This window comes from Aquarana catesbeiana, linkage group LG05 (genome assembly GCF_042186555.1).
Source record: "Aquarana catesbeiana isolate 2022-GZ linkage group LG05, ASM4218655v1, whole genome shotgun sequence".
NCBI lineage: Eukaryota > Metazoa > Chordata > Amphibia > Anura > Ranidae > Aquarana > Aquarana catesbeiana.
This window is the reverse complement of record NC_133328.1, coordinates 161,801,849-161,816,428: the sequence shown is the minus strand read 5'-3', so window position 1 is coordinate 161,816,428 and position 14,580 is coordinate 161,801,849. Positions and strand designations below refer to the sequence as shown.

Below are 14,580 nucleotides of genomic sequence, written 5' to 3'. Positions count from 1 at the left end.
CCGGTACGCATTTGTATGCAGCGTTTTTGGGCTTTGGCGTTTTGTTATTAGCCAATTGAGAAAACTATTATCTGTTGCATAATTTGTTGCTAGGTATTTCAGCTTTTTTAGCTTTTCCATTAGCTTTTATTTCTTCTTTTTTATTATTATTATTCATTTATTATTATGTTTTTTCATTATTGTAAGGGGTTCAAGTTCAGTTTAGGTTAGGATTTGGATTTAGTGTTATTTATTATTTTTTATTTTATTTATTATTATACGAATAATAACAAATGAATAAATGTAAAATAATGCACAAGTAAATAAAAATCATAAATAAAAAATAAATTAATACTAAGTAACAATAAATAACCCTTAACTTTAACCCTAAACTAATAATAAATAACTAAACACCCCAAAACAAAATAAATTATTATTAAGGTATTTTTTTGTTCGAGTTTGGGTGTTTATTGTTGTTTTGTTATTAGTATCATTATTAATAATAATAATGTATTTCACTTTTTTAAGGTTAGAGGTTATTATTTATTAACGTATTACATATTATTAATTTATTTTACTTATTTATAATGATTTTTAGTTATTTGTGTATTTATTTTACATTTATTCATATATTACTATTTTATTTTTTACTTTTTTTCATTTGAGCTAAAAAACGCGCCAAATACGCTCAAATCTTCCCGATTTGATCTACAAAAAAAGCTCAAGAACTTTTTTGAGCTTCAGGCGACATGGAGTGACAATGTGAACCAACTTTATAGAAAATAATTGATTTTTTTGGGCTGAACAAAAAAAAACGGTGCATGTATGCCCTTCATTATAAGTGGGTGGATGCAGTGCGGTATTCTAATGGTGGGCATACCACCGATCAATCTATGTGGTTCCGCCAGCTGACCAAAAAGCTGATTGGAGACCAGAACAGCTCCAATCATCTCTATGGCCTAAGAAACTGGAAGCTACGAGCATTTCATGACTTCATTTTCGCCGGATATAAACAGCGCCATTGGGAAAGCATCTTATCACACCGATCTTGGTGTGGTCAGATGTTTTTTATTTGTTTTTTTTAATCAAAGCAGCATTTATTAAGCATAGAAAATATATGAACATACGGGTGAATAGTGCAACAGGCACTGCAATTGCGAATCAATCCAATTGACACACATAAAGGCATGTCATAAGTCAGTACATGAACTTGCATAGTAGTCTGCTGGTTGGCTTAATTATGCAAGGTCAATAAGAGGAAAGAAAGGGGGTCTTGTAGGTGGCCTATGGGATTACCAATGAGTAACATGTTTAGGCCGCTGCATCACAAGTGGAGGCGTCCTCCAGCCATCTATCCCATATTTTATGGTATTTGTTAGGGCAACCTCTGTGGATATAAAGCAGTTTTTTATAAGGAAGGGTGTTATTGACAGCTCTGATCCATTGTTGTAGTGTGGGGGGGATCCCCTCATCCACGTCTTGGCGATCTGCAGCCTGGCGAGGAATAATGTTTCTTGTATAAATATATTCAAGTACTTCTCGCCTTCAGAGAGTGAGAGGAGCCCCAACACACACTGACGGGGGCAAAGAGACAGTGGGGAGCCCATGCAATCATAAAGGAACTGAACAACCTGAGTCCAGAACCCCTGTATGGACGGGCAGGTCCAGAGTAGATGGTAAAAGGAGGCGTTTGGGTGATTACAGCTGGGGCAGTTAGGGTTGTGTCCAGGTCTATATTTAGAAATGCGGTAGGGCGTTAAGTATGATCTATGGAGAATGTATAGGTGGGTGAGGCGGTCAGAAAGCTTAGGCGATATAGATTTATAGTTAGCGAGTGTCTCCTCCCAATCCTCCTCCTACACAACGCCCAGGTCAGACTCCCATCGAGTTTTCAGTTGATGGGCGGTGGCGGTAGCTGCGGGTATCTAAATGTAGATGTGAGAAATTTGTTTTTTGGGGTCCCTACCCAGAACAATATCCACCAGCTGTGGGGTTTCGGGAGTTGGGATGGATTCCCTAAACTGTGTGTTAAGTGCATGGCGAAGTTGGAGATAACGGATAAACATGTGGTTGGGCAAGGCAAAATTATCTTTGAGAGTTTGGAAAGATTTGACCGTCCCATTAGCTACTACCTGCGACAAGTATATGATACCTTTTTTAATCCACAGTGATTAGTGGGAGTGAGGGGAAAGTGTCTCTTCGAGTTGCATGGCAAGTTGCCAGATCTTGCAGTGGTGGAATAACATGTGCTTCCTGTCGCCGGTTCGAGACGAACTGCGGAATCCACAGAACAAGATCTGGAAGGGGTGGGCCAATGGGCCGGGGACCTGTGAGCAGACTAGGGTGGAGTAACGTTCTCTATCAGATTGGTTGAAGTAGAAGAAGTGAGAGACTTGGGACGCTATGTAATATAGAGAAAGGTCAGGGAGTGCGGTGCCACCCAGATCAGTCGGGCATTTCAGGGCCCGCCATGACAATTTATGGCGAGAGAAGCCCCAAATGAATGTGTTGAGGATAGATTCCATGTACTTATATATATGTGGGGGGAGGTGTAGCGGGCCCTTCCAGAAAGTGTAGAGAAGTTTGGGGAGGAGAATCATTTTAACTAAGTTTATTCGGCCCATAACCCCAAGGGGGAGACGGGACCATATTTGTGTTTTAGTTTTCAGGACTGTGAATAGGGGTTCAACATTAAGGGTAATGTAGTCAAGAAGGGATCATGAGATGTGGATGCCCAGGTATTTAATGGTGCTTGCTCTAACCAGGGGAAGTGCGGCTTGATCAGTGGTGGGGGCGCCTAAGTCTAGTGGGAGAATTTGGGACTTGGTCCAATTTATCTGAAGCCCGGAGAATGTCTCAAAGGCTGTAATGATTTGTAGGGCTGTCTGAAGTGAGGGGCCAGCGTCAGCGAGATAGAGGAGCATATCATCCGCGTACAGGCTAATCACTTCTGTCATCTGATCGTGGCAGAGGCCTTTGATACCTGGATGGGTTCTGAGAGCTCTACGGCCAAGGGCGTACAGTAGGGCTGAGATAGGGCAACCTTGGCGCGTGCTTCAAGAGAGTGGGAACGAGGAGGAAATTCTGCCATTAACTTGGATGCGTGCCGTGGGGGCCTGGTAAAGAAGTTGAAGCCATTTGATAAACTTTGGGCCGAAACCGAATCTATGGAGGCACTCCCACAGGTAGCTCCACTCCATGGAGTCAAACGCCTTGGGAGCATTTAAGCTGGCCACCACTCTGGAGCCTACATCTGTATGTTGGGATTGGAGGTTCATATGGAGCCGCCTGAGGTTGAAATCCATGTTATTGTCTGGCATGAAGCCAGTCTGATCGGGGTTTATTAAGCTAAGGATTACTTTGTTAAGGCGCAGGGTTGGATTTTAGCAAGTATTTTTTACGTCTAATTGGAGGAGAGAAATGGGCCTGTATGATTCAGGGAACAGAGGGTCTTTGCCTGGTTTGGGTATAAGGATGATGAGGGCTTTGCCCATGGTTGTCGGGAGTGTATTTGTATCAAATATGTGCGTGTATAGCGTGCAAAGCTTAGGGATGAGGGTCTCGCTGAATTGGTTATAGAATTCGAGGGGGAGTCCATCCGAACACTCAGTGGTGATAGGTGCTTCAAGCTGGGTGACCTGGGATGGGGTAAGTGTGGGGAAGGAAATGTTCTGCAGGAATGCTGTCAGCTCATCACGGGAATGGCGAGCAGTAGAGGAGTACAGGTCAGAATAGAAAGTCCTGAACTCCTCGGCCACTAGGTCAGGGACTGTAATCTTTGCCCGGATGCCGATTGGAGAGAAACCACCAATGGGGGTTTGTGGTCTAGATGGGCCATATAGGCGAGGAGCTTACCAGCTCGTTCGCCGTGCTCAAATGTACGTTGTTTGCTGAAGAAGATGCCCTGTTTGGCCTTCTCGAAGTGCAGTTGATCTGTGAGCCTGGTCTGCATTCGTAAAAGGGAGGCGTTAGCAGTTGTTGGGTCGTTCTGGAAGACCTGTTCGAGGGTGTTTAAACGTTCCTCTGCCTGGCAGAGTAGTAATTTAGAGGTGGTCTTGTGTCTATTGATTCGTGTGGAAAGAATCATGTGGGCGTGTATTTTAAAGGCTTCCCATACGGATCCAAAAGGGGCAGAGCCATCATTTGTGCGGAAGTAATATTCTCACTCGGGTTGGATAGTATCCAAGTCGGACAGGGTATTGAGCCAGAATGGGTTTAGCCTCCAGATCCGAACCGCAGGGGGAGCCGGTAACCTCAATGTATCCAGTATGGGGAGTGGTCAGAGAGCACTCTGGTGTCGAAGCCTGCGTCTAGAAGATGAGGGAGGGGGCAAGAAAGATGAAGTCTATACGGGACATAGCTGAACGTGAGGGGGTAAAGCATGAGAAACGTGATTGTGTTGGGTGTTTGTGTCTCCACGTATCGGTGAGGGCAAATTCTGCAAGGAACTTCCCAAATCTGGTGGTACTGGGCAGAGAGATTGGAGGGGCAGCTAGGCTCAGTCTGTCTAGGCTTGGGGTAATGACCATGTTGAAATCTCCTGCCCAGATGGCCCAGAGGGATGCTGAGCCATGAAAGCCACCCCCAGCTGCAGCACAGCAAATTGAAATGGTGGGGGGATGTAAAAAGCCAGGAGGAGGATCTCCAGGCCTCCATTGGTAGCATGCAGGAACAGTGACCGGCCCTGGGGGTCCGACTGTAATGTGTGAAGCTGAAATTGCACCGTCTTGGCGATGAGAATTGCAACCCCGCAGGAGTTAGTGGTGTGCGGGGCTTGGTATAACCATACCACCCAGGGTTTTTTGATACTCATCTGCTTCTGACCTGCCAGGTGAGTCTCAACAAGAATTGAGCTGTCCGCCCACAGAGCTTTGAGGTGGGAAAGGACCGCTAAACGCTTGGCCCTCTCACCGAGGCCCCGGACATTCCAAGTTACAATTTTAAGGGATGCCATAGTATGTGAGGGGGGCTGATGTGTACAGTCGGGCCCCCAAGGGGCTTCATGCAATACAGACAGTGAAACCAACATAAGATAATTCCTGGTAAAATTAATATGCATACCGAGCACCCAGAGGCCAGAGGAGCCAGGCAGAGGGTGCTGAGCAAGCATTGTAAATCTATTATGAGCATATATCCAGCGTACATTGGTGGGAGACCTAATAGACTCAGACAGATAAGTTATGCACATAGGTGTCGGCAGCAAAAAGAAGCGACATGTTCATGCAGTACATCAATGTGGAATCAGAAAAAAGGAAAAAAAATACAAAAAACAGACTGCAGCAGCACTGGACCAGCAAGGCAGATTTAACACTCTGATGGCCACTACAAGTAGAGGGACAGAGGCTGGACAGAGAAACAGTGGTGGGAGGGTGGTAGTCAAGGGTGGCATAGGTGCCAAGTTCTTGGGGTGACCAACAGGGTCAGGGGGGGTGATCAAACTGGAGAGCGCACAGTGGTGCAGGGGGGTATCCAGTCTTGGGGGATGTAGGTGCGGGTGAGCCTCCCGCGGCACACAGATTAAGCATGTTGTTGGGAGGGGGGAGACAATAGCTTGCGGTTAGAGTATAGGGGAAGCGGGACAAGTGCGGAGTCTCAATGGAGGATGGGAGAGGAGGGGGACAGTTAGATAAACAAAGAGTACGACCAACTCACGGTTCCAGGAGAGGTAAGGGGGAAGGGGAAGTAGGTCAGACATGGAAAGCGATCCACCAGCTCCGGGCAGTTCATGGTGTCAATACACAGAGGATATGGACCTAGGAGTGGGCTGGCCGCGCCGAGGTGATCCAGCCAGGATAGAACAGCTTGCGGGTCTTTGAAGAACTGTGCCTTGCCGTCGCTCACCACACGGAGCTGTGCTTGGAAGAGCATGGCGTACGGTAGGTGGTGCACACGAAGCTGCCGCTTCACCTCGGTGAATCTCGCTCTTTTTTTCTGCACTTCAGCTGAAAAGTCCGCCACAGACAAGTTGCCGATGCGGATATTACCTCTTTCCCGGGTAAGCCTGAGGATGGCCTCTCGGTCGCGGTAATTGAGGAACTTGGCGATGAAGGTTCGCAGCGGGGCTCCAGCAAGTGGGGGTTTCGCGGCAAGGCGGTGAGCACGCTCCACCACAAATGTGGAGGAAAAGGCCTCCCCGCCGTAGGTCTTAATTAGCAGATTTTCCAGGTACATGGGGGGGGTCCGCACCCTCAGACCTCTCGGGGAGCCCCACAAAGCACAGGTTACATCTCCGGAGGCAGTTCTCCATGTCATCCTGTTTGGAGAGGACCACATTCAGTTGGTATTGCAGTTGTTCAGTGGTGACCTGAAGCAGGTGCAGGCCCTCCTCCACGTGGCCAACCTGGTTTCGGACACCCGTTCTTGTAGCTTGTGGATATCCTGCCTGATTAAGGACAGGTCGACCTTCACCTCCTCAATCCTAGAGTTGAGGGTGGATTGGCACAAGGCGATGGCTTCCAGTACTCTGGCGGTGTCACCGGAGGTCTGATCGTCTTCCTCGGGGAGCGGGCGGCGTCATCTTCCTCCCCCGGGTCCCGCGGCGATATTTGTCCAGCTTGGCAATGGCTCCGGTTCTTTTAGGGGGAGACATGTCGGCTCAGGGTCAAGAAGGCAGCCAACGACTTTCTGGCGTCTGTTTGTGGGGAATATAGCCCCCAGGATCAGGTAGAAGGATTTATCTCAAGTGGAGCTCTCACACCGCACGTCCTACTCCATGTAGCTCCAGACCACGCCCTGTGGTTAGATGTTTTAAGGGAAGAGGAGAGATCTAGAATCCAATAGACCCCACATTTTTCAAAAAGGGTACCTGTCACTACCTATTGCTATCATAGGGGAGATTTACATTCCCTGTGGAAAAAAAAGGGGGAACAGTGTATAAATAAAATAGAAAAGCAAAATAAATAATTTGCTCTTGCGCAAAGGCGAACGCATGCATCGGTCTCGTGTTATATGTAAACAGCAATTGCACCATGCATGTGAGGTATCACCATGAACGTCAGATCGAGGGCAATAATTCTAGCAGTAGACCTCCTCTGTAAATCTAAAGTGGTAACCTGTAAAGGCTTTTTTAAAAATATATGTAGTTTGTCGCAGCTGCATTTGAAAGCATTTTTTAACAAACATTTGGGCAATATAGTGTGTTTCTGTGCATTAAAAATCAAAAAAGCTTTTTTTTCCCCAAAAAATTACATTTGGAAAAAAAAATTGCAACACCCACCGTTTTAATCTGTAGGGCCTCTGCTTTAAAAAAAATATATAATGTTTCAAAGTAATTTTCTAACAAGACAGTTCAAACCCCCCCTCAAATGACCCCATTTGAAACTAGTGCATACATTTTTGCTTTCACTCCTCACTACCCACAGTTTCAGAGGCCCTGAAATGTCAAGATAGCACAAACCCCCTCCCCCTCCAAATGACCCCATTTTTGGAAAGTAGACACCCCAAGCTATTTGCTGAAAGGCATGTTGAGCCCATTGAATATTATTTTATATTTTGCCACAAGTTTTGGGAAAATTGCAAAAAGTTGTTTTTTTTTTTGTTTTTTTACACAAAGTAGTCACTTAAATGATATATTGCTCAAACATGCCATGGATATGTGTGAAATTAAACCCCAAAATACATTCTGCTGCTTCTCGTGAGTACGGGGATACCATATGTGTGAGACTTTTTGGCAGTTTAGCCGTGTACAGTACCCCAAAAACCAATTACCACCTTCAGGCTTTCTAAGGGCGTAAATTGTTGATTTCACTCCTCACTACCTATCACAGTTTCGGAGGCCATGAAATGCCAAGATAGCACAACCCCCCCCCCCCCCCCCCCACATGACCCCATTTTGGAAAGTAGACACCCCAAGGTATTTGCTAAGAGGCATAGTGAGTATTTTGCAGCTCTCATTTGTTTTGGAGAATTAAGAAAGAAAGGGAACTCAAGTCAAGTGACATTTGACGTGCACTTTCCTGGTTCACTGTAGTCCGTCCCCGTACCCCCCATTACCATAACCACATCTTACCTGGCTTCTATTCAGCCTATTTGATCTCACTGCTGGAGTTTTTGTTGCCTCGAGAGACAGTTATGCCCCGTACACACGGTCGGATTTTCCGATGGAAAATGTCCGATCGGAGCGTGTTGTCGGAAATTCCGACCGTGTGTGGGCTCCATCGGACATTTTCCATCGGATTTTCCGACACACAAAGTTGGAGAGCAGGAGATAAAATTTTCCGACAACAAAATCCGTTGTCGGAAATTCCGATCGTGTGTACACAAATCCGATGGACAAAGTGCCACGCATGCTCAGAATAAATAAAGAGATGAAAGCTATTGGCCACTGCCCCGTTTATAGTCCCGACGTACGTGTTTTACGTCACCGCGTTTAGAACGATCGGATTTTCCGACAACTTTGTGCGACCGTGTGTAGACAAAACAAGTTTGAGCCAACATCCGTCGGAAAAAATCCTAGGATTTTGTTGTCGGAATGTCAGAACAAAGTCCGACCGTGTGTACGCCCTATTACTCTGTGGATATAACTGGAATAACATTTTGAATGTATTGCCATTATACTCTGCTGCATTTAGCTCTAAGGATGCCTTTACGTTGTTCTCATCTTAAAAGAGAAGTATGGGAATCAAACAAAACAAACATTTATAATCTTTTTATACACATAAGTGTAGCACAACCTTATATCAATCATAATCTCAAAACAAAAAATGTATGTGTATCATCACATACACATATAAAAGATAATCCAAATCAAAAGTGTCCGCGCCCAAATAACATAAATAAATGTCCATATATCAACATAAGTCTGTGTCTTCAGTATGAGAATATCTACTTGTTATTGCACCACAATCCTCCCAGTTTCTATATGTGCCAGCTATTTACAATATTCACTGTAAAGGCCGCTGTCGGCTGAATCTGGGTCATAGAAGTACAGAACAGAGTGCACTCCTGTGACCAACAGGGGAAGTATAGCCAAAAGAGCTTTGGCCATACTTCTCCTTTAAGTACACAGTTATTGATTATGACTATATTTATGTAATTATGATACCATATACATGCATTTTATGGTTTGTTTTTTGCCTAATAAGTTGACCTGTATAATCTAAGTGTTGAATGGATGTGGTCATATTTATCACTATGAGGAATTTTTCTTTGTTATAAGCCCAGCTGCTCCATATGGTCAAATTGACACATCTTATATACCGTATTTATCGGCGTATAACACGCACTTTTTTCCACTTAAAATCAGGGGAAAATTGTGGATGGGTGTTATACACCGATCCCTGCCATCTCTGAGGGAAGAGGAGTGAGCGCCACTGAATTACATAGAGCCGTTATCTTCTGTGTACCCGGCGCTCCGTCACTCACAGCCACGCCTCCTGGCCCCGCATTGGGCCATTGTTCTGTCTATCATATGAGCAGGACCGGGAGACGTGGCTATGAGTGACGGAGCGCCAGGTACACAAGAGATTTTGAGCTCTGTGTAATTCAGCGGCGCTCGCTCTTCCTCTTCCCTTGGAGACAGCAGAGATAATCCAACACTGGTGAGGCTGCAATGATGAGAAAGGTGAGGCTGCAGATGGGCACTGAACAGGCTGTATTGTTGGTCAGTTTATAGGTTGCAGATGGGCACTGAACAGGGGTGGCATTGTTGGTCAATTTAATAGCTGCAGATGGGCACTGAGCAGGGTGCATTGATGAGCTGTGACCCTAATTTTGCTTCAAAGTTCTCTATTTAAAATGTAAGTTTTTTCCTTAAACTTCCCTCCTAAAATTGGAGTGTGTGTTATATACCGATAAATACGGTATATTGTTTTGAATCACGAGCTTTGCTACTCATCTTTGCACGTTGCATGTTATTTTTATTGTTCTTATAGTATCCCACAAAAGTGAGTACACGCCTCACGTTTTTGTAAATATCTTATTATATCTTTTCATGTGACAACACTGAAGAAATGACATTTTGCTATTCACACTCCCCATTTACACTCACAGGTGTGAATGTGGGGAGCAGGTGCGTTAAATTTGGTGCTATCGCTCTCTCTCTCATAATGGTCACTGGAAGTTCAACATGGCACCTCATGGCAATGAGCTCTCTGAGGATCTGAATTGTTGCTCTACATAAATGATATAAGATGGCTTAGGCTATAAGAATATTGCCAAGACCCTGAAACTGAGCTGCAGTACGGTGGCCAAGACCATACATAGGTTTAACAGGACAGGTTCCAATCAGAACAGGCCTCGCCATGGTCGACCAAAAGGAGTTGAGTGCACGTGCTCAGCGTCATATCCAGTGGTTGTCTTTGGGAAATAGACTTATCAGTGTTGCCAGCCTTGCTGCAGAGTTTGAAGGGGTGGGGGGGTCAGCCTGGTACTGCTCAGACCATACTGCATCAAATTGGTCTGCATGGCTGTCATCCCAGAAGGAAGCCTCTTCTAAAGATGATGCACAAGAAAGCCTGCAAACAGTTTGCTGAAGACAAGCAGACTAAGGATATGGATTACTGGAACCATGTCCTGTGGTCTGATGAGACCAAGATAAAGTTATTTGGGTCAGATGGTGTCAATCGTGTGTGGTGGCAAGGAGGAGTATGAAGACAAGTGTGTCTTGCCTGGTGGGAGTGTCATGGTCTGGGGCTGCTGGCACTGGGTAGCTACAGTTCATTGAGGGAACCATGAATGCCAACGTGTACTGTGACATACTGAAGCAGAGCATGATCCCCTCCCTTTTGGAGACTGGGCCGCAGGGCAGTATTCCAACATGATCACGACCCCAAACACACCTCCAAGATGAAAAAAATTTCCTCCCCTGAAACAATCAGGGAAAAGGCCCTACAGTCCTTTGATACAAACACAATACTAACTAGACAAAATAGAATCAGGCCACTAGGAAATGGCACTGGCAACCACACGGACGCCCCGGGCACTTGTTTGTGGGATGCTTGACCAATCATCCCACAACTGGAGCCCTATAGTGTCACCTGGCGCTTACGTAAGGGGTATTTTCACCAGTGCAGCTAGCGAAGTGCATTTGCCCTTCGTGTTTTTGCACTCCTCTTCACTAGCCCAGTGACGCTGGGAGGCGTTCTGAAAGTTTTCGGGCAGTCCCCCAAGCACAAAAAGGGCAGTGGATTTTCCAAAATGGCGATGTGCGCCGCCACGACCAGCCTCGGACGTCACCTCTGTTGTGCCGGAATCACGCACACACGCACTACACGTCCGCGCCCCGCTGATGATGTCAGACGCTGGCGGGACAGGGAGAGAAGAAATGCATGGCGTTTAACCATCCATTCCTGACGGGGAATTTGTGAGAGAGAGAGAGGTTGTAAGCCTCCTCTCTCCCTCCTTACCAACCAGCACCTTGCTTCCTATTGAAGGCTTGTAAGTATCATTAAATAACCTTAATAACTTTGACTCTACCTGTGTGGATGAACCGCTACTGCCACTGCATTGGGGCTGACATGTCAGCCCCAGACAAGCTTTCTGTAGCTCTTAATGGGGACAGATTGTTTGCCTGGCCTGTCGGTCAGGGCGAATTTGTGAGACATGGCATTTAATACATATGCTTCTGCATAAGTTTTAAATTTAATTTTCCCTCTTCTTGATGTCTTTCCATTTTTTTGTAGGACACTCTGTTGGAATACTGTTTTACAGCCAGCAAATCTATACACTAGAGGGACATCCCGCTGCTGGATATATTTTTCCTCTTTAGGAGGCTAGCTCCCTATTAATTAGGAGAATCCACTCTGCTAACTGGCTCCTCACTTTCCCCATCCATTTCTCTTTTCTAATGAAAAGAGGGAATTTTTGTGGATTCCTATATTCCAATAAATAAGGTAAATTCCTGAATACTATGTAGAAATGAAACAGCAGATTATTAAATATTAAGAAATTCTTAATCAACTGAATTCATTTTGATTGCTATACAATTTATAGGAAGTCTTCTCTCCCTATGGTTGCAATAGAGTGCCTTGACCTAGATTTTGGAAGATTGATCTAGTTATTTCGAGAACTATTTTTAGACTACCAGGTATATACACAATATTTCTTTCTTTCGGCCTGACGATGATTTTTTGAAATGTAAAATTTGCCATTTATCATGTTATTTTTTATTATTGAAATTGAATTTGTAATGATGTTTTAATGTTATCCATGATTGGTAATATTATATATTCTCTTTACAGTATTAAACTTCATACACTATAAATCTCCTGAAGAAGCTCTTGCAGAGCTAAACATGTTGAGTAAAAATGGCTGTAACAGTGTATGAATTTATAACTAAATACTGAATGCAATTTTTTTAAAAAATATTTAAATTAATAAAATTATTTATGATTAAAAACTTATTATTTTTTCTATTGGCACCTTAAAAGTCCCATTTCCTGTATCTTATAAACTTTTTTGCATATCGGGATGTGGTGCCTTTTAGTTTCTCAGTACCCCAAAACCTTCTCTTCCCAAATACACCTCCGAGATAACACTGCCTTGCTAAAGAAGTTGAGGGTAAAGGTGATGGATTGGCCAAGCATGTTTCCAGACCTAAACCCTATTTAGCATCTGTGGGGCATCCTCAAACAGAAGGTCGAGGAGCACAAGGTCTCTAACATCCACCAGCTCCGTGATGTCGTCTTGGAGGAGTGGAAGAGGACTCCAGTGGCAACCTGTGAACTCCACGCCCAAGAGGGTTAAGGCAGTGTTAAAAAATAATGGTGGCCACACAAAATATTGAAACTGGGCCCAATTTGGAAATTTTCACTTAGGGGTGTACTCACTTTTGTTGCCAGCGGTTTAGACATTAATGGCTGTGTGTTGAGTTATTTTTAGGGGACAGCAAATTTACAATGTTATACAAGCTGTACACTCACTACTTTACATTGTAGCAAAGTGTCATTTCTTCAGTGTTGTCACATTAAAAGATATAATAAAATATTTACAAAACTGTGAGGGGTGTACTCACTTTTGTGAGATACTGTATATACCTTGTGCTCAAGTCACAATTTTATGGTATTTATGGCCTTCCTTTTATAGTTGTACAGAATTACCACTCTTCTGTTTCTTAATGTCCAGTTTTTGAAAGAATGCTCTCTTAAGCCTATGTTTCAGAAAAGAGTGAATAGGTAACTGAAAGTTACAGCTAACATTGTAAGCAATAGTTTATCCTGCGCTTCTGGATTATGATTATCACGGCTGCAAATTTTTTTGGATTGATTTTTATTTAATTTATTTATTTACCTTAGTTTCCCTTTCTACAAAAAATAATAAATGCACATCTTTTTGCAGGTAGAAAAATGTGCATTTATTATTTTTTTGTAGTAGGAGCCTGTAAAGCATTGACCAGCGATCAGCAGATCACTGGTGCCATGCAGGTCTCCTGCACGCTGTCAGTGTATCTGCTTGACTGTACATCCCGTACGGGTTAGCCGATACTCACTAACAGGAAGACCCAATGAATTACCACAACGCTCCACAGCACCGTGGTAGTTCATTGAGAACTACAAGCTGACAGCTGCTAATGATGTTGGGGCTTGTAGTTCATACATACACACAAAGCTGTGTGTATATATGATGCGGCCACGTGGGTGGAGCCCCACGTGACCGCGCTGTTTTCAAACAGCAACAGCTGATGTGGGGAGTTTCTCCCCATACTGCTGCCACGGAGGGGGGGGGGGGTTCAGCGGGTGGTAGCTGCAGCACTGGGAACTTGTCACATGTTCCACCCTAAAATCGGGTGGACCATGTAACATGTTCCCAAAGGGGAACTTATCCTTTAAATCTGAGCAGGCCTTGATGGTATATTGCTCTTTCATAAGAACATTGTTTTTGTGTGCGTTAAAAGAAAAAAAAAACTTAAAAAAAAATTTGACTGGAAAGTTCAATTTCTCTTGTTCTAATCTCCTGTCATAGCACTGTGTGTTTTTTGTGTAGCTGTGCATCCTCAAAAATACACTGGGGTCAGTCATTGTACATTTTAATTGGTTTCTTCTTGTGTTTCAGCTGAATTCAATGTTTCCCAATACAATTTGCTCTTTAACAAAGTGTTGAATTGTGCTGTGTCAAACCGGAGTCTGAGCATATCTTCCTCCATTGTAGACTTCATGGTTTTAAAGAAAATACCAATAGATTATAACAATCTGCATGAATTAATCACAGCACTTGGACACAGTGGTCTTTGGCGTAAAGCAAGGGATCAATATAAGCGTAAGTAACAGCTGTGTTGTTTTAATCTTTAATCACTTCCCATCCAGGGCCAATTCTGGCACTTCGCTCCAACATGTAAAAATCATAATTTTTTTCTAGAAAATTACTCAGAACCCCCAAACATTATACATGTTTTTTTTAGCAGAGACCCTAGGGAATAAAATGGCGGTCATTGAAACATGCGTTTTTTGTGAAAAGAAAACATGAATCAAAAAAAAAAAAACTGTAAAGTTAGCCAGTTTTTATATTGTGAAAGATAATATTACACTGAGTAAATAGATACCTAACATGTCACACTTTAAATTTGCGCACACTCGTGGAATGTCGCCAGACTTCGTTACTTAATCTCCATAGACGACATTTTAAAAATGTTTACAGGTTACATGTTCAGAGTTCGTTCTCCGGCTT

The 14,580-nt window shown here is 43.9% G+C and overlaps 1 protein-coding gene across 1 annotated transcript in view; it reads left to right on the top strand.

Moving 5' to 3' along the window:
- The window catches only part of TOPAZ1 (testis and ovary specific TOPAZ 1), a 206,689-nt gene that overhangs the window by 144,619 nt on the left and 47,490 nt on the right, over window positions 1–14,580 (top strand). The window contains exon 6 of the mRNA XM_073632756.1: window positions 13,969–14,172. Within this exon, the coding sequence (XP_073488857.1) occupies window positions 13,969–14,172 (204 nt within the window). The remainder of the gene's footprint in view (window positions 1–13,968; window positions 14,173–14,580) is intronic.